Source organism: Rutilus rutilus, assembly GCF_951802725.1.
Source record: "Rutilus rutilus genome assembly, chromosome: 6".
In the NCBI taxonomy this organism is placed as follows: domain Eukaryota; kingdom Metazoa; phylum Chordata; class Actinopteri; order Cypriniformes; family Leuciscidae; genus Rutilus; species Rutilus rutilus.
The window spans coordinates 32,961,753-32,984,996 of NC_140214.1; the positions used below are offsets into that span (position 1 = coordinate 32,961,753).

Consider the following 23,244-nt stretch of genomic DNA (forward strand, 5'->3'; position numbering starts at 1 on the left):
GATGGAAGCAGCAAGTGGATCCTCTTCTCCTCTGGATGATTTCATCAGATCCACCGTTGCTCGGATAGAGGCTCAGGAGAGGAGTTCTAGTGAGTCGGGTCGGGCCATTCAAGCACTCGTGGCGCAGGTGTCCGAGCTCACCCAGCAGTTACAACATCTACGAGCTCCCACTGCGCCACCCACACCGGCCGCTCCCCCAGTACCACCACAGAGCGTCTCCCAGTCAGAACCCCGCCTACCGGTTCCTGAATCATATAATGGTGAGCCTAATTTCTGCAGAGCATTTCTTACACGCTGTTCAATGCATTTTTCTCTGCAGCCACATTTGCCACCGAAGGGAGCAAAGTGGCGTTCGTACTCACCCTACTGACTGGGAGGGCAGCTCTATGGGGGACGGCGGTGTGGGAGAACCAAGATCCATGCTGTGCCTCGTTCCAGACACTCGCCGCCGAAATGAAGATGGTGTTCGACCGCGCGGTCGCGGGAAGAGAAGCAGCACGAACCCTAGCGGACCTGAAGCAGGGTGGTAAATCTGTATCTGATTATGCCATTGAATTTCGGACTTTGGCGGCTGAGTGTCAGTGGAACGAGGCGGCGCAGTGGGACATGTTCCTGCATGGGCTGGCTGACCGCGTCCTGAAGGAAATCTATGCCTTGGATTTACCCACTACACTCAATGGACTTATTGATCTGGCGCTTCGCGTGGATTCTCGACTTTCCCGGGTGGAACGTATGAAGATACCAGCTCGGGCTTCTGCAGCAGTTGAAACCACGCGAGCCAGCGGCGGGGACGCGGTCAGCCCCGTCTACGATCACGAGCCCATGCAGGTCGGGCGAGCTCGGCTTTCCCGGGAGGAGAAGGAAAGGCGGAGATCCCAGGGCCTTTGCCTTTACTGTGGAAGTGCTGGACATTTCGCTTACAACTGCCCGGTAAAAGGGCCAGCCTGGCAGTAAATCTGAGGCTACTGTCGGGTGGGATCTCCGCTGAGAAGACCTCATCAACATCTACGCTCCTCCCGGTAAGACTTAGATGGTCAGCCAACACTCACGACTGTCAAGCACTTTTGGACTCCGGGGCAGAGGGTAACTTTATGGACTACACATTCGCTCATAAGATTCAGATTCCCCTGTTACCCCACACCATTGCAGTCCACGCTCTCAACGGTCAAGCTCTTCCTACCATTTCATTCACCACTGGACCCATTACACTTACAGTTTCCGGAAACCACACAGAGACTACCTCATTTTACATTCTGGACTCCCCCCTTGCACCTATTGTTCTCGGTCACCCCTGGCTCATCAAACATAACCCCAAGATTGACTGGCAGCAGAAATCAGTGTTGGAGTGGAGCAGTTTATGTCATGAGTCCTGTCTTGTGTCTGCTTGTTCGTCTGTTGTTGTTTCTGCGTTGCAGGAGGAGGCAGTGGATTTGTCTAACGTGCCCACGGAGTATCAGGACCTGAAGGAAGTGTTCAGTAAGTCTCGGGCTGCTTCTCTCCCTCCGCATCGTCCCTATGACTGTGCTATAGATCTACTGCCAGGTACGTCTCCGCCTAAGGGCAAGCTTTACTCTCTGTCTGTTCCCGAGAGGGAGGCCATGGAGAAATATATTTCTGATTCTCTGGCATCCAAATTCATCCGACCTTCCTCTTCTCCAGCGGGGGCGGGGTTCTTTTTCGTGGGGAAGAAGGACGGTTCTCTGCGACCTTGCATTGACTACCGAGGGTTGAATAACATCACGGTAAAGAATACTTATCCTTTGCCGTTGATGTCTTCAGCCTTCGAGAGGTTGCAGGGAGCGTCGGTCTTCACAAAACTGGACTTACGTAATGCTTATCATTTGGTCCGCATCAGGAAGGGGGATGAATGGAAGACCGCTTTTAACACCCCCAGGGGGCACTTTGAATATTTGGTTATGCCTTTTGGGCTCTCCAATAGCCCAGCGGTCTTCCAGGCACTCGTCAATGATGTGCTGAGAGACATGGTCAATCAGTTCATTTATGTCTACCTGGATGGCATATTGATTTTTTCTTCGTCTCTCCAGGAACACGTTCAGCACGTCAGACGAGTGCTTCAGAGGTTGCTAGAGAATGGGCTTTTTGTCAAGGCGGAGAAATGCGCTTTTCATGCACAGTCTGTTCCTTTCTTAGGGTACATTGTGTCGTCTGAGGGTATGCGTATGGATCCTGAGAAAGTTAAGGCTGTGGTGGATTGGCCAAGTCCAGATTCCCGTAAGGCCCTACAGAGGTTTCTGGGGTTCGCCAATTTCTACCGGCGGTTCATTCGCAACTTCAGCCAACTAGCCTCACCTCTGACCGCCTTGACCTCCCCCAGAACTACGTTCAGGTGGTCAGACGCAGCTGAGGCTGCGTTTGCCAAACTGAAAGGCCGCTTTGTTTCAGCCCCCATCTTAGTTAACCCTGATCCATCACGTCAGTTCGTGGTGGAGGTCGATGCGTCAGAGGTGGGGGTAGGTGCAGTGTTATCCCAACGTTCTTCTTCAGACGACAAAATGCATCCATGCGCGTTTTTGTCTCATCGTTTGTCCCCTGCCGAACGTAATTATGATATTGGTAACAGAGAGTTGTTGGCAGTCAAGTTAGCATTGGAAGAGTGGCGTCACTGGTTAGAAGGGTCGGGGGTACCTTTTATCGTTTGGACCGATCATAAGAATCTGGAATACATTAGAACCGCTAAAAGATTGAACTCTAGGCAGGCTCGGTGGGCACTTTTTTTCGGACGTTTTGACTTTACTCTCTCGTACCGCCCGGGCTCCAAAAACATCAAGCCCGATTCTTTGTCACGTATTTTTGACCATTCCGATCGCCCGTCTACTCCCGAGTGCATTTTTCTGGAGACCCTAATTATCTCCACACTCTCATGGGAGGTCGAATCGAAGGTCAGGACGGCCTTACAAGGGGTAACGCCTCCGCCCGGTTGTCCACCGAACCGTTTATTTGTGCCAGAGGAATTACGGTCCAACGTTATTCAGTGGGGGCATTGTTCCAATGTGGCTTGTCATCCAGGAGTCAGTCGCACTACATCTTTAGTTAAGCAACGATTTTGGTGGCCACGTATGGCTCGTGACGTTCACAGTTTTGTTTTGGCTTGCTCAGTTTGCGCCACTGGTAAGACTTCCAATCGACCCCCAGATGGGCTCCTTCAACCGCTGCCGATCCCTTCGAGACCCTGGTCCCATATCGCACTAGATTTTGTCACCGCCCTCCCACCCTCTCAGGGTAACATGGTAGTTTTGACCGTGGTGGACCGGTTCTCGAAGGCGGTCCATTTCATTCCCTTGCCCAAATTACCCTCAGCCAAGGAGACAGCGTTGACAGTCGTTAACCACGTCTTTCGGTTACATGGCCTCCCGACGGACGTGGTTTCCGACAGAGGACCCCAATTTGTGTCCAAATTTTGGCAAGAGTTTTGTAGATTACTGGGTGCGACGGTTAGTCTGTCCTCAGGGTTTCATCCCCAGAGCAATGGCCAAACTGAGAGAGCCAACCAGGATTTGGAGAGAACGTTGCGATGTCTGGTCTCCAAGAATCCTTCCTCATGGAGCCAACAACTGTCAATGGTGGAGTACGCCCACAATTCGTTACCAGTATCATCTACGGGCCTATCTCCGTTTGAGTGTAGTCTAGGTTACCAGCCACCAATTTTTCCTAGTCTGGAATCTGAAGTCGCGGTTCCCTCCGCTCACGCCTTTGTCCAGAGGTGCCGTCGCACTTGGACTAGAGCCCGCGAGACTCTACTCCAAGCGGGAGCGCGCACCAAGGCTAAAGCCGATCGCCACCGGTCTAGGCCTCCCGTATACGTCGTTGGTCAAAAAGTGTGGCTTTCTACCAAGAACATTCCTCTCCGTTCCGTCTCTAATAAACTAGCTCCCAAATTTATTGGCCCGTTCACTGTCACCAAGATCATTAGCCCGGTGGCAGTCCGCCTCAAACTCCCTCCAGTGTACAGGAGGATTCATTCCGCCTTCCATGTTTCCAAAATAAAGCCCGTGTTTCGTTCTCATTTTAACCCGCCTGTCCCGGTTCCCCCCCTGCCGCGTCTCGTAGAAGGGGAACCTACGTATTCGGTTAATCGTATTCTTTAAAATACAGTAACTGTTTACAGTAAAGTCACAGCAAATCAGGCATATAGTTAAATGATCAGTAATCCTGAAAGTGAATAAAAATCATGAGCAAATAATATTTTTATCAAATTTATTATGCAGTCACACTCAGGCATCAAGAATTTGCATATGAATCACAACAACGGTGACAATCAAAACAAAAAAAGCTTCATGCTGCAATGCATTTCAGGGTGGCTTCATATATAATACAAAACTCATCCTTGACTCCCAAGCTTTTTTTGTTTTAATTGTCACCATTGTTGCAACCATCAGTGGTTGGAGAGAGCTGTGGTGAGGAGACCTGAAGAACCAGCCAGCAGTGATCAACCTGAAGCTTTACCTGCACTCCCACTGAAGCTCAGGACGGTTGAGCTTGGTATTCATCTGGGTGGGAAACCTCCTGGATACTAGGCAGCTGGAAGAGGTGTTAGAGAGGCCAACAGGTCTGATCAACCTGAGGCCTGAGTGGGTCCTAACACCCCAGTACAGTTGCAATAAGCTGTACTGTAAAAAGGGAAACCCTGGTGTAAAATAGTTCCTCCAGCACATATTGCCAACGTCCCAGTATAGTCATCATAAACTGTACTGAATAAAGGGTTAAAATAAACCCCAATCAATAAGGGGTATAGCCTAGGGCAAAAATTAATCCCTAATATCACATTCCTATAGTTAGTTAGTTTCACATGACAAATGATATAGTAATTTATTTAGTTCTTACAACTACATGGAAGAAAAAAAAAAGCAATGAATGAAGTATCTTATCCTCATCAAGCCTGCATTTATTTGATCAAAAATACATAAAAAAAAAACTGTAATATTATTACAATTTAAAATAAGGGTTTTCTATTTTAATATACTTTAAAATATTTTTTTTATTTCTGTAATGCAAAGCTGAATTTTCAGCATCGTTATTCCAGTCTTCAGTGTCACATGCTGTTTCTGGAGGGCCACTGTCCTGCAGAGTTTAGCTAAATAAATAAATAAAATAAACAAATAACTAGTGGTGGGCCGTTATCGGCGTTAACGTGCTGCGTTAACGCGAGACTCTTATCGCGCGATAAAAAAAAATCGCCGTTAATCTATTCTCAAAGTTGGGTTGGGAGCTGATGACGCAATCTACTCGAGGCCGCGAGGTACACCCGGCTGCAACGCATCATATTCGTCGTCATCTTAAGTAAACACGGCTGAAAGTGAAAGCTGGTGAAAAAGATCGGTGCAACATACATTATTTGGACTTGGTTTGGATTTAAGCCGTCCGACGAGCAGCAGCAAACTACATAGACATAATGTGTGGGGTAGCCTAACAGTTCGGTAAGTTAACACACGACTAATCCCTTCTACCACCTCAAATTCAAAACGAAACATATGATATCACTGAATATCAGCGCGACCGTATTATTCCCAATATATCGTCGTGTAGCACATAATCTCTGTCTGCGCCCGATTTTAAGAATAATTGTTGTGTTTCTTTTTAACTGAAAAGACATCAGTTAGACAATATTCTCATTTTAAATTTGGGGTTTCATAAGCTCCAAGCCATAATAAACATTAGACCTACTTAAGTCTCTGCAGCTAGTGTACTTAAATTTTATTTATCTGCAAAATTATGTTGTATACTTACAGTTTTAGACAATATTTGTTCTCAAAACTACATACACCCTTAAAAAAAAAAAAAAAAAAAAAAACATTTAGCAGTTGTTTAGCAGGGTCTGTGTAACCTGTTCTGAAATAGTTTTATTATAATATATATCGTTATCGCAAGAGGCTGCAATGTATATCACAATATGGATTTTATGCCATATCGCCCATCCCTAATTGATAGCCTATAGTAGTTGATAATAACATAGGCCTACCTAATGTTGCCTACGGACGGTAACAGTACAGTAGTAACCTTTTACAGTCTATGAGTAGAACAGCTTTCTCAAGCAGTTTGTGATACATTTTGGAAACAGGAGATGAGCCCCTGGTCTAATGCGCCACCTGGCTTGAGAAACCCGTTCTCAAAGACTTACTTTTATAGTCATTATTTGGGTAGCACACATATTCTGAATGCCTTCGGCAGAATTCAAATGAGCCATTTTAATCTATATTAATCTATATTAATTTCTAAATTAATCTAGATTAAAAAAAATAATCTATGCCCACCTCTACAAATAACCTAAATAAACACACCTGGACCAACTAATCAAGACCTTCAGACACACTACAAAAAAAAAAAAACAGTGTTAAATTAGCTCAGCGTTTATTTGGCTCTGATTCTGATTGATCCAATCTGATACACAAATATTCGAATGTGGCCTGACAGTCTGAATTTAGCCTTTGAGTTCACACTCAGGAAGCAGTGTTAAAGTTAATGAGATAATGAAGTGATTAATTTAGTGTTGATTGACAATTAGTGATGAACTCATGATGTTAACAAGCAGAATCACTGAAGGAAAGAGTCAGTTTTTAAGTCACCATTATGGAGATCAGTGTTTGCTTTAGTTGGGCTCTTGGCCATTGATTATTTTGCATAGCTTTTCTAACTCTGTGTTCATAAGGCAAATTTGCTATGGTGATGAAAGCCAAGAAAAAAAAAAAATCTGGTCATGTGTTGGCAGCTATGGTTTAATCTCATTAAATCTTTCTCAATGTTAATACACTGATTATAGAAAGTAAATGAACTTTTTCTTGTTGATTTTAACAGCCCTGCGATTCTCAATCTGACGAACTTTCAAAAGTTGTTGTGCACCTTTTGATCTACTCTATCATTTACAGCGTATGAATCTCAACAATGGTGACAATCAAAAAGCATGCTGCAGTGCATTTTAAGTGCACCAATCAAATGCATCCATGGATCCCAGCATACATTGAGGCATGAATAAATTATGAGCTGAATTGTCTTAGTAACTTCTGTTCATTTTACTTTTTTCTTTTTTCTTTTTGCTCTTTTGATGTGACTTTTTAGTAGCTTGCTTTGTGATGTTCAAAGCTCTGTTTATCAAACAGATTGTCACGATTGTTGTCAGATTGTTGAGATTCATATGTTCATTCTTGATGTGTGTGTGTCTGAATGAATGATAAAACAGTTCAAGATTTTTTGTGTAAAGTCTCATGCTGTTACGTCACAGGACTGCTTTACAGTTTTTCTCAATTGCTAAAATGCAATTTCTGAAACCATTAAACACAAAACCTCATCTTCAAGCACTATTTACAAAACCTCTGACTTCTTTTGCAAAATTAAACTTTTGCCGCAAAACGTACTCGGTTACTAACGTAACCTCGGTTCTCTCTAGTAGAGGGAACGAGTACTGCGTCTTAGCTAAGACGCTGCGGGAAAAGTCTCTTTTCACGAATATTGAAGCAAAAAATTATCCTTAATTTTAATATTTGTAAAACGCATTTGCAGCAGTATGCAGCCATAGGCAAGACGGCTCGTTTGCTCATTGGCTGTTCTACTAGCAAATGCATAAGCCTATCGAGCGCAGGCTGATGCAACATCAGACCAATGAGGCCACTTCCCGCCGACGCGGGCGTGGCCTAGCCCTATAAAGGTAGCTCGAAAAGGCTGACTCACTTGATTTATTTCATCGAAGAAGCGAACCAAAGTGAATCGTACGCACGGCAAGGAACGCAGTACTCGTTCCCTCTACTAGAGAGAACCGAGGTTACGTTAGTAACCGAGTACGTTCTCTTACGAGAGTTCTCTCGTACTGCGTCTTAGCTAAGACGCTGCGGGAACCCAATGTAAGACGCCGTGCGTGCAGGGATTAACAACCATAAACCTGGAGGCGGACTTAGGATTTACAGTGCACAATCACCAGAGGGACTCACAGAGAGTCCTAGAACAGGAGGAGGAACTCTCCGTTCTGATATGTGGCTGCGTCCGCAGACGCAATATAAGACATCACTTAGACAAGACACCCTTGACTAAAGTGGGAATATGGGTCTTACGTAAAACTGCCCGTAAGATAGTAGTAACGCACTGTGCTTGTATTCTCAGTGTTCAATTACACCGATAACAGCTTAGCCTGCAAAGCGGGAACCTCAAGGTTATAAAACCTGATAAATGTAGACGGCGAGGCCCAGCCTGCCGCCATACAAATATCCTGTAAAGATATCCCACTAGACCAGGCCCACGAAGAGGCAACGCCTCTCGTGGAGTGCGCTCTGACACCCAGTGGGCACTGAAGACCTCTGGAGGTGTATGCTAACGCTATGGCGTCAACTATCCATCTGGATAGGCTTTGTTTCGAAACAGCCATTCCCTTGGAACGTCCACTGAACGAGACAAATAGTTGCTCAGTCTGTCTAAAGGCAGCAGAGCGAGACACATAGGCTCTTAAAACCCCGACAGGGCAGAGAGAGCTCAAGTCTCCTTCCTCTTCTAACACCGGCAGGGCGGACAGGGATATAACCTGAGCCCGAAACGGCGTGTTGAGGGATTTCGGCACATAGCCGTGCCTAGGTTTGAGTATGACTCTCGAGTCACTAGGCCCAAACTCCAGACACGACGGGCTCACCAAGAGCGCGTGCAGGTCCCCTATGCGCTTCACTGAAGCAAGGGCCAGCAAAAACACTGTCTTAAATGACAGATGTTTGAGACTAATCGTCTGGATGGGCTCGAAAGGGGAACCTTTCATGGCCTCCAGAACCGTAGAGAGGTCCCAAACAGGGACCGACGGGGGTCTGGGAGGGTTCAGTCTCCTAGCTCCCCTGAGGAAGCGGATGACCAAATCGTTCCTTCCTATCGACTGACCGAGCGTTATCTCAGCGAACGCTGCGATAGCCGCCACATATACTTTGAGCGTGGATGGGGCTCTGCCCTTATCCAACAGCTCTTGAAGGAAGGAGAGAACCTCCGTTACCTCACAGTCGAGGGGTGAGCATCCCCGAGCCACACACCAACTGGAGAATACCGACCACTTTGAGGCATAGAGCCGTCGAGTCGACAGTGCTCTAGCCTGAGTGATAGTATTTAGCACTCCTACTGAGAAATCAGCGGGTAACCGTTGAGAGCCCACACGTGTAGGGCCCACAACTTTGGTTGAGGGTGCCAAATCGAGCCCCTGGCCTGCGAGAGAAGGTCCCTTCTCAATGGCACCGGCCATGGGGCAGTGTCTGCCAACTGCATCAGCTCTGGAAACCAAGGTTGGTTCCTCCAGAGTGGTGCTACAAGCAGCACTGAGCATTTCGTTTCCCTCACTCGTTCTATCACCTCTGGAAGGAGGGAGACGGGGGGAAAGGCATAGAGCGGGCAGCGCGGCCACCTCTGGGACAGCGCGCTTTCGCTCTTGGAAAAGAACGCGGGGCAGTGAGCGTTTTCGCTGGACGCGAAGAGGTCCACTTCCGCTCTGCCAAATCTCTCCCACAGCAGCTGGACTGTTTGTGGGTGTAGAGACCATTCGCCCGCGGGAATGTTGTTCCTGGACAGCCTGTCTGGACCCACATTCTGTATCCCAGGCACATGAGCTGCTTTCAGCGAGCGCAAGTTGTGCTGAGCCCATACCAGGAGGCGTTCCGCCAACCTGTACAGATCTCGGGATCTGAGACCGCCCTGGCGATTTATGTAGGACACCACAGACATGTTGTCCGAACGGACTAAGACGTGATGGCCCTTGATATGGGGACGAAAACGTATCAGCGCGTTTTCTACTGCCAGCATTTCCAGACAGTTGATGTGTCGGAGCTTTTCCCGTTCTGACCACAGGCCATATAACGGTCTGCCCTCGAGCAGCGCTCCCCATCCCGAGGTGGAGGCGTCCGTAGACACCACTCTCACTCTCGAGGAAGTCCCCAGGCTTGCACCTGTTTGGTACCAGCCGTTCACCGTCCAAGGTTCTAGAGCTGTAACACAGCTCTGGTTGACCTTGAGGCGCAGTCGACCAGAAGTCCACGCTCTGCGTGGTACCCGCGCTTTCAGCCAGAACTGTAGGGGGCGCATGCGGAGCAGGCCCAGCTGAAGAACTGGCGATGCTGAGGCCATGAGACCTAGCATCTTCTGAAACGTCTTGAGCGGGAAGGACGCGTCGCAGCGGAGAGATCTCGCTGCGCGCTGAATGCCGAGCGCGCGCTGTGGCGACAGCCGCGCCGTCATAGACTGTGAGTCCAGAACTATGCCCAAAAACGAAATCGTTTGACTGGGGTTCAGTGAACTCTTCGTCCAATTGACTCTGAGACCGAGTTTCTCGAGGTGATCGAGTAACATGGTCCTGTGCTCCACGAGCTCTGATCGTGAATGAGCCAGAATCAGCCAGTCGTCCAAATAGTTCAGCACTCGCATGCCTCTGAGTCTGAGAGGGGCGAGCGCTGCGTCCATGCACTTCGTAAATGTGCGAGGTGCTAGGGACAGACCGAATGGCAGGACTGTATACTGGTATGTCTGACCGTCGAAGGCGAATCTCAAGTATTGCCTGTGACGTGACGCTATCTGTATTTGAAAATACGCGTCCTTCAGATCTATTGACATGAACCAGTCTCCTTCGCGAATATGCGCGAGGATTTTCCTGGTCGTAAGCATTCTGAAACTGCGTTTCACTAATGCTTTGTTCAGCTGTCTCAGATCCAGTATGGGTCTGCAGCCCCCGTCTTTTTTGGGAACCAGAAAGTATCTGCTGTACAGCCCCCGTTCGCTTTGAGCATGAGATACAGGCTCTATAGCCCCTTTGCTCATCAGTTTTGAAATTTCGGCTCGGAGTAGGTGTGCTACTTCCGAATTCACCGTAGTTTCGACACGCGCCGTAAAGCGGGGAGGGCGTCGATAAAACTGTAGCGAGTAGCCTCTCTTTATAATGCTTAGCACCCATTCCGAAACCCCTGGAAGCGCTGCCCATGCATCTGCATGGATGGCTAAGGGTTGGATGCGAAGCGCACTCTGTTGGCTGAGCAACGGAAGCGCTTCGGTGTGCTGTAACACAGGCGTTATGTCTGTGGCATTCGAGGCGTGGGGCGCGCTGATGACAGCGGGCAGAGCGCTCGTCCTCGACCCCGCTATGGCGCTTAGCCGAGTGAGGGAGGGCTGAGCGAGTCCCATGGAACTCGTATCGTCTGTGAGTAAATGTGGGCTGGAAGCGCGCACCTTTACTACTTTTGGCGCGTTGTCTGTCTGAGCAGAACGAACGTGCACGGGTTTCGTTTTTACAGAAACCGTCAGACGTGCGTGACATAGTGTTCGTGTGCACTGAGGAGTGGGCACGTCTACTATGCAGTGCGCGCGATCGACTTGAGTCGATTTTATGGGCGCGAGCCCTGTGTGAAGGGCTGTGCTTGTGTGTACGGATGGGCACTGAATAGTGGGCATCAGCGTTACATTTATAGCACCATCGGCCGTGGCCGGGACACCAGAAAATACACTCTTTATTGGATATATCTGGGTAGCCGTGAAAACGGCTTTTGTGTGCAGGCAAGCGGGCAACTGTACAGGCTTGCGCGTTGCATAAGACGCTGAGACAGTCGCAATACCTGGAACTGAAACAGCGGCGCGCTTGGGTGGGAGCCCGGCCGCAGCGGGACTCGTACACCGGCGCTTTCCTAGGCGTGCTAGGATGTGTTCGGGGCTTCCGGTTTCACCACAATCCTCTGCCGTGGACCACGCGGCGCGGGGCGACGGCTGGTAGAGCGAGAGCGAGGTCTCGCGCTGCGTTGCTGTCGTGATGACGCAGCAGGAGGAGGGGGCTGTGGCTGAGAGCTCCGCTGGGTCGGCTTAGCACGACTCGCTGCAGAACTGGAGCGCTTCGGCAGGAAGTGCTTAAAGGCTTGCGACGCTTTCTGGTCCTCTGCGAATCTCTCTATGAACTCATTGACAGAGGATCCGAAGAGGCCAGTGGGATTCAGCGGGGCGTCGAGGAACGCGGTGCGCTCAGACTCGGCCATGTCTGAAAACGTCAGCCAAAGATGTCTTTCAGCCACAGTGGCGGAAGCCATAACACGTCCCATAGCTTGAGCGGCAGACTTAGTAGCGCGAAGGGTGAGATCCGAAGCGCTTCTCAAATCCGCGAGGCAGATTGCATCAGGTCCCATCTCGTCCAGTTTACGGAGGAGATCTCCCTGGAAAATCTGCAGCGTGGCCATGGTGTGTAGTGCAGACGCAGCCTGCCCAGCAGCGGAAAAGATTCGCGCGAGCAGCGATGACGTCGTGCGGCAGGCTTTGGATGGCAACACTGGTTTCGTCCGCCGTCCAGCAGAGGGCGGGCAAAGGTGCGTCGCTATCGCCTGTTCCACCGGCGGAAGTGACTGGTAGCCTCTGTTTTTAGCATCGTCCAGGGCGGAGAATGCTGGAGAAACAGACGAACGAGTTCGTGCTGAGAAGGGAGCGTTCCAGGCCTTTGCCACTTCTTCATGAAGCTCAGGAAGAAAGGGGGCGGGCTTAGACTCAGGAGAAGCATGCTCACCGGGAAGGAAGCTACCATCCAGCCGGGTACGAGAGGGAGGTGCTGGTGCAGACCACTCGAGGCCGAGACTCGTCGCGGCCAGCGAGAGCACTCGCATCAACTCCTTCTCGATGTTAGCTCGTCTGCTAGGCTTACGAGCAGCGAGCGCGAGATCCTCAGAGCTCGACCAATCGCCGCTACCCGAAGCTAACAGAGAGCACGTGTCCTCATCCCCCGACGCGGCTTTGAAATCGACTTCCTCTGATGAAGCGGCGGCAGACTGCGGGCGCTGAGCATCAGGAAGTGATTCAGGCGAGGCCGGCGAAGCGAGCGGGCGCTCCGGCGAGCTCGGTCGGGCTGTAGAGAGCTCCGGAATCCGCTGGGAGCGGCGCTTTTTACGGCGCGGCAACACTTGAAAAATCAAGTGAGTCAGCCTTTTCGAGCTACCTTTATAGGGCTAGGCCACGCCCGCGTCGGCGGGAAGTGGCCTCATTGGTCTGATGTTGCATCAGCCTGCGCTCGATAGGCTTATGCATTTGCTAGTAGAACAGCCAATGAGCAAACGAGCCGTCTTGCCTATGGCTGCATACTGCTGCAAATGCGTTTTACAAATATTAAAATTAAGGATAATTTTTTGCTTCAATATTCGTGAAAAGAGACTTTTCCCGCAGCGTCTTAGCTAAGACGCAGTACGAGAGAACTCTCGTAAGAGAACAGTTTTACCTGTGTTCAAAATCAAACATTGCTCTTAAATCATAAACAAAGTGATCAAAATGATATACACTATCAAGCAGTCAGTAAACAATACATCAAAAAATTGAAAACACATTGTTTAAAACATATAGTTCTAAGGGAGAAGTAAATTTTTAATCTCAAAACAAATTTAATAATTTTCCGTCATTGTCTTTTGATGAACAAAAACATGTTCTATCATAGTAGCTCAACATTTATTAGAAATTACTACTTTGCTTTGCTCTTTGCAATTTTTTGTTCTTCCTCCTCCTTGTGCCCCTATTTTTACAGTACTGTACCCTGCATCTCACAAACTTGTCCTTTGTCTCTGTGATACTGTAATTCTTGTTCTTTGTTGATACCTGCAACTGTCAAAATCTATTGAGCAGTCAGTACTGTTAACAAATGGAAAGCACAATGTTCAGGGCCATACAATGTGTTCATTGTACAGTATACAGCCTACAATGCACTGTAATACAATACTACAGTAAAAGGGACACAAATGAAAGGAGTAAATGTGATCAGTGTGCTTTTTGTCTTTGGGCATCATTTGAAATAGGTTAAATCAGTTTTGAGTGGTTGTGTTCAATGAATGACATGTATTCTCTATTTGTATTTGATTGTTGCCACTTGTGTTTACCAGTATTGATGACTTGTGCATTAGATTGCAGAATTTGTTTTGAGAATGAGAATGTGTTTAGAGCTTTGCTGAAAAGTCTAAGTGAGATCTGCAAATTGTGTTTTATCATGTGAAATGGTTTAAGGTATTGACAACAGACTGCACAATTAGCTAAATGAGTTCAGGCAACTGAGAACTTTGTTCAGCCAATGGGTTTTAGTGTTTTAGCAATTGAGAAAAACTGTAACACCTAATGACATTTTAATGACAAATTCAATTTGTACCACTGGGAAAAAAAAGTGGTCAGAAATGTAATGTTAACCCATAAAGCTAAGTAGTTTCTTAAGTTTGATGATTAATCTGCTATGTCATGTTTATGACATATGTATGACAGGTTAGACAGGTTATGATGTATTGTTGTTGTCATAAGTTGTCATAACAAAGACATCTTAACCCTCTGGGGTCCTTCGGGTCCAAATGGACCCGAAGCGTTTAAATAAAAAAATGTTAAAAATCATAGCTTCATTGGAATGGTCCGAGATTTGGTGACTTTGTTGGTACTTGGTATATGAACACCCAAAAAAACAGGATTTGAATAGTCTAAGTGGTTGTAAAAAAAATAGTCACACTCAGGACCTTCGGGTCCAAATGGACCCGCCATAGGAAATGAATGGGAAATTGGCAAAAATGTGAAAATGCAGAGTTTTTTTGTGCGTACAATCTACAAATCAGCCACGATCCAGAAAAAAAGCACACAACAGTGAAGGGGTTAATCTATAAAACATCAAGAGTGCAAAACAGACACATCCACACACACACACACACACACACACACACACACACACACACACAAACACACTTTTATACACATACACACTAATAAATTCAGATTACAAAAATCTGTTTTGAATTTTTAAAAATCACAGCTTCATCGGAATTTTCCGAAACTTGGTGACTTTTATGGTATTAGGTATGTGAACACACAAAAAATATTGGGGTCATGATCCAAGCACGTCACACTTCTGCTCTTTGGTCAAAAATTACCCCCATAGGAAATGAATGGGAAATTGTCAAAAATATGAAAACACAGAATTTTTTTGTGCATACAATCTACAAATCAGCCAGGATGCAGAAAAAAAGGACTCAACGGTGAAGGGGTGAATCTCTAAAACATCAAGAGTACAAAAAAACACACACACACACACATTTTTTTAATAAAAAAAAAATATATATAAAAAATGTCTATTATATTCAATGGGAAAAAATGGGTCATAATTATTGAATAAATATTAATTAAAATCATAAAATTATCTCAAAACACCAAAAAAGAAAAGAAAAAATATTATAAAAAACAAGTTAAAAAAAAAAAAGTGATTTTTTATATATATATATTAATCCCGCCCTCCGGGTCCATTTGGACCCGAAGGTCCTGAGTGTGACTGTTAAACGAAGGACCCCAGAGGGTTAAACAATGTCATATTTGCATTAAAAATTACATAACTGAGCGAATGACACTAAATGACAGTTGTCATTAACATGCATAAAACCTCCTTCATATTCATGACGTGTCATGTCATGATTATGAAGGTGTCATGTCAGTCTTATGCACACCCCTTCAAGTAAAGTGTTACCGACAATTCTTCCTCTCCTGTAGTAATGAATGAATAAAAAATTTCCTCAGGGAGACTACAATGCACTGTCTGATGTGATGCTGTAGTAGACGGTTGCATAGTTATAATTTTCTCCCTAAAATTATCAAACTTGACAAGCTGCTGTGCTGTTTGGAAACGTCCGATGTTGAAGCTATATTTTTCGCTAATTTAGCCACTGTTTCAAATAAATACCTAGGGTTGTGTTCTCCACGAAATGCGGAGAGCCAGAGCCCACCACGACAACAGAGCCGAAGCCCAGCAAGAATGTAGAGCCAAAGCCCACCACAGACCCAGTGCCTTGAAGAGCCAAGTCTGACCAGGTGCGTGAGCCGGCCATCCCTTCTTTAATGGAGCTTACCCCTGAGGACACTATCATCCCAGAGCTTTAGCTTCAGCTCCTTCAGCTCCTCCTTTGTTGGCTACACCTTGTAGCTCAGATCAGCCTTGGGCTTCCAGTTTCCCAGCTCTGCCTAGGTGTGTCGATCCTGCGGCTCCACCTCAAGCCTCCGAGTCCCGGACTCCACCTCACCCTGATGACCCATCGGCTCCACATTGGCTCCACGCACCCTTGGCTCCACCATGCTTGACCCATCATTCCTCAAGCCTGCCAGACTCCCTCATCCCTCCGGTCCAGCGGCTACACCTCGTCTATCCACCCCTGTGTTCTGTGCTCTGAGCATTGTGCACTGTGCTCTTCCTTCCCTCCAGCTCCACCTTTTTCCTTGCATTTCCTTGCTAAATGAGGCATTAAGTTAGGGTTTTTCCGCAGATAGGGGTAAAAATTGAAGAATCTATTCAAGATGTTTCAAAACTATAAATACCACAATAAGATTTTTAATAAAGGCATTGGAAGTGGACTTTTCGGTTTGGGCAGCAGTGCTGACTAAACTGGAACTCCTGTCATTGTATATTAATTTGTCTTTATGAATGATTAGTCTTTCTTGCATTTTTACATTTTATTGTTTATATGTTTTCTGTATAAGTGATTCACTCATTACAAAAATGAATATGTCTCATTGAAATTTCATTGCTTTTACACCCACATTAACTCACTGGTAAGGACATGTTTAGACAAATTACTTTGTCACTCCACATTTCATGCCTATTTCATCAAACCACCCACAGAAATCTATTTCAGCTTAGTATAACCCCTATAATATTGAGGCATATGTTTGTAAGTGGGAAGTACTAGAATAAATAAACAATGAGGGAGAATAAATAAGCTGCGGGGGCACCTACTTGCAGAATTATGCAATATTCCCAGTTCGCAGGAACATTTATCATGGAGACAGTAGACATGACATGAGCTTAGTATAAGAGCAGCATTGCAAGTGGCAGTACAACCTAAAGGAGAGACAGTGTCCCAGAATAACTGCAGAAGGAAAACCTCAACAAAGCCACTGCGGCTGCGGTTAGACAGATGGAGCAAGATAATGTGACTAATGAAAACATGGTTATGGGAACCGTAACTGTTGGTAGTCAAATGTATTTTTTTATTGCAGATAATGCATAGTATATTGGATAGCTATTATACAAGAGTTCTGAAATGTAGTTTCAACAGTACTGGGACATTTCACTGTTTGTATGAATTCAGCATTACATGGTGAAGTTTTCACGGTAATTTTTACTGTAAACTTCATTACAGCAGTGAGTTATTGAATCACTCAACCAACCAAAAGGTTAAAAAAAACGGAGTAATTCAGTAACAAAACCACACTACTGTGTGTTGCTCAGAGACACTTTCTGCTTTGGATTTGTTTGGAACTATTTCCACTACTATTTTTTCCAATCCCTGTTTGCATTAATGTCTTGTTTACTGAATTTTTGGATAAAATTACTTTCTCCATTCAGTTGAAGACAGAGCATTTGCTTTACCTTAAAGAGAGAATATATTATAGTTTTGGAGCTTTGTTGGCTCAACACCTTCCTGCCATAAAGCTACAGTCTAGGGACAAATTCGCTGACAAACGCAATTTTTGTGGTGAAAAAGACATAAAAATGGAGCAGTTACATTAAAGTTGTGTTTTTAATCCTGTGGAAATATGATTAAATTCAACCCCATGGGTGTTTCTCCAAACTTAAGTGTGACAATTACACTGCCCAGTGAATATAATGACAAACTGTATGCTTCGTGCTCTTTGCCCAGTGCACCCACAACAGAACTAGAGGATTTGGCAAGTATACACAAACTGGCAAGTATAAAATTTCCTCCCTTGCCAAAAATATTCCATGTATGGATCACAAGACTACAGCTCATTCAAGACAAAATAGGCAGATGGTTAGTCTGGTGTGGAAATACTATTACTATTTATTTAGAAATCAAAGCTTAATCCAAACCAGTGTGTACAGTAAAACAGATTTTTTGACAGATGTTTAATAGACTGTAATTTCCAAAGATACAATGAAACAGCTTCGGATGTGTTTGGCTCCACAAATCTTTGCAATATTCTAAAAATACATTCTACTGTCTACTGTCAAGTGTGTCTATTCTCTTCCATTCTCTAAAAGTCTTTCTGGGAATCAGTGACAGAGAGCTAACAGAGAGCTAACAGAGAGCTGAGATTGACTAAAGTTACACATTTTTCAGTCCTCCTTTTAAATAATTACAGATATATTGCCTTATTTATTTTTTTAACTGCTTACACATATTTTCAAAACTTTGCCTCTTTTTTTTCAAAACTTTACACACAAATCCAAGAATTGCACACACAAAATGCAAAATGCCTCACATCTCTTGCAAAATGAAGCACCGCATTAAAAATATCACAAACACATCTCAAAAGCAAACATTTGTCTTACGTTGCAAACACCTTTGCCATAATATTATATTTTTGGATATATCAGATACACACAGTTATTCAAAACCTAAATCTCTTCTTTCATGAGCTCCTGTCCATTTCTGTAGAAGATTGAAAGTAATTGGCAGAGAGATGTTGAAAAATTCACAGTAAACACGAAAGCAAGATTGAAACCAAACTATTTATTTTTTTACTATAAGAACTTGTGGTTGAGAATACAGTATTACACAGTCAGAAAAACCTATAACTTGACCTTTGGCCTATTGTAAAGCCATGATTGGTTGGTGATAAGTAAAGCAATGAGTGTTTGCATATGTGAGGAGTTAGTGTGAGGCACTGATGAATTAGTGTGGCATTTTGATAGGTTGTGTTGAAATCAAGATACTTCCTGTTAGATTTTTGTGTGTTACATAGAGAATTGTGTGTTGTGGTTTGCAAAAAGTGTTTTATGAAATGTATTTTCTGGTGTTTGATTGTCAGGTTTCAGAAATTGTGTGACAAGTAAGGATTTTGTGTGTACGCAGTTGAAAAAAAACTGGAAACAATTAAGATCCATTATTTTATGTAAAGAGCCTTCACATAGTTTCTTTGCTCTGAAACCAACCATGTAATGATGCGGTTTGAGAACATAGACGTGACTATTGTTCTCCCAGTCAAGGATCTGAGGAACACTCACTCCCTCTGCTGGTGAAGGGAAGTTGTTCTGGGATGTTTAACGCCTCCACACCCTTTTTTCTAAAGTAACTCTGACGCTTCTTGCAATGCAATATCCATGTTATTTGCGAGATATACATATCCGAGTTAAAAATATCAATTCATGGTCTTATTTCTGTGTTGGCAGGTCAATGCTGATCCATTTAAATGCATACAGTCTGAGCCTGCAACAACTGTCTTTAGACTCCCCTAGTTTTTACAACACATACTCAGCGCAATGTAATTCTGCTGCACTAAAGGGCGTCAGAGTGCAAATGTCATAAGTGTGATTTTATTGAACCCCCCCCCCCCCCCCTCCTCCTCCTCCTCCTCCTCCTCATACACACATAAATACACAAGGGGGCATTAAAAGGTCAGCCTTAGTCAGATGTGCCCTGGCATTGGTCACTGAGTCTAATAAAAGAAATGGGCCCCAGCCACCCTCTTAACTAACAGTCTGAAGCTTGACAACCAACAGCTCAACACCTAGTTTATAAGAACAAGGTGACAGACTCGGTTATGTGCAAAAGAGTGAAAAGACAGCTAGAGTTACTGACACATTTCTATCAAGCACCTTTATAGATATTTGATAACACATGGGACTCTGGTAAAGGGTGATGATGATGTCATGGAAATGGATGATGCTGATTGGAGAGACAGGGATCCAGGGGAATCTATAAAATAGTTATTAAAGGGATCGAAGCAAGAGGGGAAAGAAGACTCAATATTGAAACTTCATCTTTGCAGTGAATCCTGCTGTTGAGAAAGGTGAGGAAATGTGAAAGGGATGTATTTGTGATGGATCGGTTTAGGATGAGGAAACGGGCATCATCACATCATGATTTATATGATCTCGCCTATTTGGTGCATTTTACTAGATTTAACTTTTAACTTTGGAATTTTTTCTTTATCTTAATGTTTTTTGTCGTCTTGTCTGAAGCTTGGTCTCCACTTACACTAATAGCTGATCTTCTGTATGGTTTAGAGTCATAAGTCTTTTTGCCATGCATAATAACTGATACATGATTATATATTATAGAGTTTTAGGATGTTTTAAATATCTGTCTAGTTATAACACAAATACTCTTTTGCTTCTTTCTGTTTTGCATGCAGCAAATTTTAGCAGTTCAATGAATAGTAATAATTTCTTTGCCCAATATTTTAATTCTTAATCACAGACTTTGTAACTCATTTCATTTCATTTTTGACTGTTCCGATTCAACTTTTTTGGGTCGGGCACTTAGTTTAGGTGATTAGCACATTGTCCTTTTCCAGGATCAGTGAATAATGCATTGATGACTGGGATTACTTGCCTGCTATGAGAGTTGGTCCTCACAAGGGGACTCTCCTTGGGGACACGGTGCCCCCGTGGTCAGAAATAGCTACATTATTTCCATCTCTTTGACCTTTTCTAAAGGGACATCAGTGGTGAACATGTGCCACAGTCGGGCAGGACCATTCCAGTGAATCCAAAGTCAAATCCTAATCAAAGATATCCTATTAGTCTGATTATGTTTACTCACAGTTATGCTGGTCACAGGTCTGTGTACATCTTTCAGATGCAGATTTGGATGTGGCTGATTCTGTCTGGTGTGTTCACGGTCACCTTGTCTTACTGCAGTGGCTTAAGTCTTCAACAGAAGGTAAAAGAGACCAGCTGGGAATGATGGTTTCTGCCAGTCCTGATGAACCTTTAAAATGTGTCTCTGGTAGTAATTAATCAGAGTGACGATTTGATTCTTTTGGGTTTTTGTTTTGACCTTAGAATCGAACTAAACTCTTGGCCAGAGAGACTGATGTTGCTGATCAAGGTCAGTTTGAGAACGGAACTAAAGTTCAAGGAGTTCACAAGAAGATCCCGGGCTTCGGAACACCCCTTGACCCCCTTTCCAGGAGTTTCATGAAAACAAAGAAAGATAAAAAGAGGTACTATGCAAAAGGAATTTCATGCTTTCCTCTGCAAGAGTGAGTATGCAAATACATGTAGAACACGGAGGTGTTGAAATCAACATGGAGAAAAGATCAACTTCCGATCAATCAGTCCAAGTTATGATCACACGCTGACTGATCTTACTGTTGTGGAGAAAGTGTTTCCTCGCAACTTCAGTCATCTTCCATGAATAGAATTATCACTATGGGGATTCTAGACTGGACAGCAGAGACAACTGCTTTGGTCTATGAATAAAACAATGGATCAGTTTAATGTGATCTAATTATCACCCGGGGACATTTCATCTACAAATGTAAAACAGGGCTCTAGTTCCTTGGAAACAATGGAAACATGTTCTTGTTTCCTGAGCTACAGTACAACAGAATACAACAGTTATTACAGCTGGACAAGGCATATTGGCATTGAGTGACCTGAAATAATGATGTTAATTAAGAATGTAAAATATGCGATCACATCAAAGTTTTTAATATATCATTTGTATACAACTTCTATAATTTCATTTCCTTCCTGTAGGCAAAGCAAAACTCCTCAAAAATGGCCTGGACAAAAAGATTTTGTAGAGCAGATAGTGTCTGGAGAGAGCAGTACTTTTACAGTTATCAGGCCAGGAGACACGGGCTCTATTGACAAGGCTCAACTTGGAGAAAGCAGTCCTGTGCAGCCACCAAGGACCAAACCGAACGGCCCCATGGATGTTTCAACATCTGACAGAAATCCCACTGACCATGCCAGAATAAGAGGTTCAAATAAAAGAGGCCAGTCAGGAGGATTTGGTCTCCCAATTGATCGCATAGGTCTGGGACGTTTACCACATGGAAGAAGCTAGAACAATACAGTCTCTGTGCTTTCAAGAAGGTTTTTTTTGTTTTTTTGTTTTTTTTTCTGCAAACGTCTGTGTGATGACTATTTCTAAATTGTCTGAATATGGATCTGGTCAAAATAACCTGATATTATTTGTGTTCATGAGGAACAGTAAATGCTGAAAATGAAAGAAAAAAACATTTACTTCATGTGTATCCTTGTTATTTTTATGTAAAGATTGTCTCTTTCTTTTGTCAATCATATATCACAACTGTGATATTGTAAAGGAGAAATCTGAGAGGTGACTTACTGTATAACACCAATTAGAAATGAGCTTCATGGCATTATCAAATTAAATTTACAGATTTTCACTTGGGCCAATTGAAATGTACAGAATTTCACTTGGGCCATTTGAAAAATTAAGATGTGACCAGTCACTAGAAAATTTTGAGTTAGGGAGGTTAGAAATTTTTTACAGTGTAGGCTAAATGAGGCCCTAGATTCTGTTCTCAAAAAAAAAAAAATAATAATATAATGGCTGGAACCACAAAGACTGCACAAAATATCAGGGCAGTGTAAACATTTGCCACGTGATATAGGTCTCAGCAAATAATAGCACGGTTATACTTAACCTATCAATTAAATATTTCAATTTTTTTACTTAAAAACACTTTTTGTTGACCATTTCAAATACAGTGGCGGTAGAGGATGTCACAAAGGTCCTCTCCTTAGACATTCACCAAATTGTTCACGTCAGCTCTAGATCATGCTGGCAAAATGTTATTTACAGAATTTTGATCTATTAAACCATGTAGCGTTAGTCTGGTATGGCACATTGTGACTATCATGGCTATATTTTGTGTGCAAAAAGTCTAAACTTCTTTAAACTGGAGAACAAATACAAATCATTTTGAGCAAACATGAATTTATGGTGGTCAGGAGGCTAACAGCAAATTCTAAACTAAACCAGCCATTTCAAATGATGATGAAGGCTGTGATATTAATGTTGTTCCACAGGATAAGGAATTTTTTAAGCCTATTTTTTATATTTTTTCTACCAGTTTTCAACCCTTTGAATGGGATTTTTATTTAATTTTTTTTACGTAAATTCATTTGAATAACTATGGTATACTGGTAGTATAGTTTCATAATTAGCGTAGGCTTGAGATTTGTGGAGATCATTAAATGTTTAACTTTTATAGACTCCAATAACATACATTTTTCAAGTTTCCAGACATGATTAAATATAGGCCATTTCTGTACAAAAACCACATCAAAAGATACATTTCAATTGAATTACTAATCACCCACATGGGCTATATTGCTTTCCAATGAATATATTATTTAAAGAAGTACATTTTCTTAGCACAATTCAAGCACAAAAATTAAATGTGTTTAATATTGTTATACTCCCCGAGAGCTGTAACAGCCACACTTTGTTTGACATTGATTTACACAGAATTTGTAGCAGATAAAAAATAAAAATGAAATTGTGTTGTAACACTCACTCATGCATTGGACAAGCG

At 43.9% G+C, this 23,244-nt stretch overlaps 1 protein-coding gene across 4 annotated transcripts; it reads left to right on the top strand.

Annotated features, from left to right (window-relative positions):
• The first annotated feature begins 5,281 nt into the window (after positions 1 to 5,281).
• LOC311292103 (uncharacterized protein) lies at positions 5,282 to 23,217 on the top strand. Of its 4 annotated transcripts, none has more exons than XM_084411579.1 (4): positions 5,282 to 5,435; positions 20,526 to 20,609; positions 20,732 to 20,892; positions 21,431 to 22,223. In XM_084411579.1, exons 2-4 carry the CDS (start codon positions 20,526 to 20,528, stop codon positions 21,741 to 21,743), a joined length of 558 nt encoding a protein of 185 aa, XP_084267705.1. In that variant the 5' UTR covers positions 5,282 to 5,435; the 3' UTR covers positions 21,744 to 22,223. The 4 variants fall into 4 exon arrangements, with proteins under 4 accessions (XP_084267705.1, XP_084267704.1, XP_084267706.1 ...); XM_084411578.1 differs by lacking the exon at positions 5,282 to 5,435 and adding an exon at positions 19,421 to 19,734 and having other exon boundaries at positions 21,431 to 23,217; XM_084411580.1 differs by lacking the exon at positions 5,282 to 5,435 and adding an exon at positions 19,421 to 19,734 and having other exon boundaries at positions 20,384 to 20,609.
• Positions 23,218 to 23,244: the final 27 nt, after the last annotated feature.

Bases quoted from the DNA above. Each gene is read 5' to 3' on its own strand.
- LOC311292103 (XM_084411580.1), top strand. From the start codon at position 20,478: ATGTTTACTCACAGTTATGCTGGTCACAGGTCTGTGTACATCTTTCAG. The intron at 20,610-20,731 runs GTAAAAGAGACC...TTTTGACCTTAG, and splicing joins GCTTAAGTCTTCAACAGAAG to AATCGAACTAAACTCTTGGC. The intron at 20,893-21,430 runs GTACTATGCAAA...TCCTTCCTGTAG, and splicing joins ACAAAGAAAGATAAAAAGAG to GCAAAGCAAAACTCCTCAAA.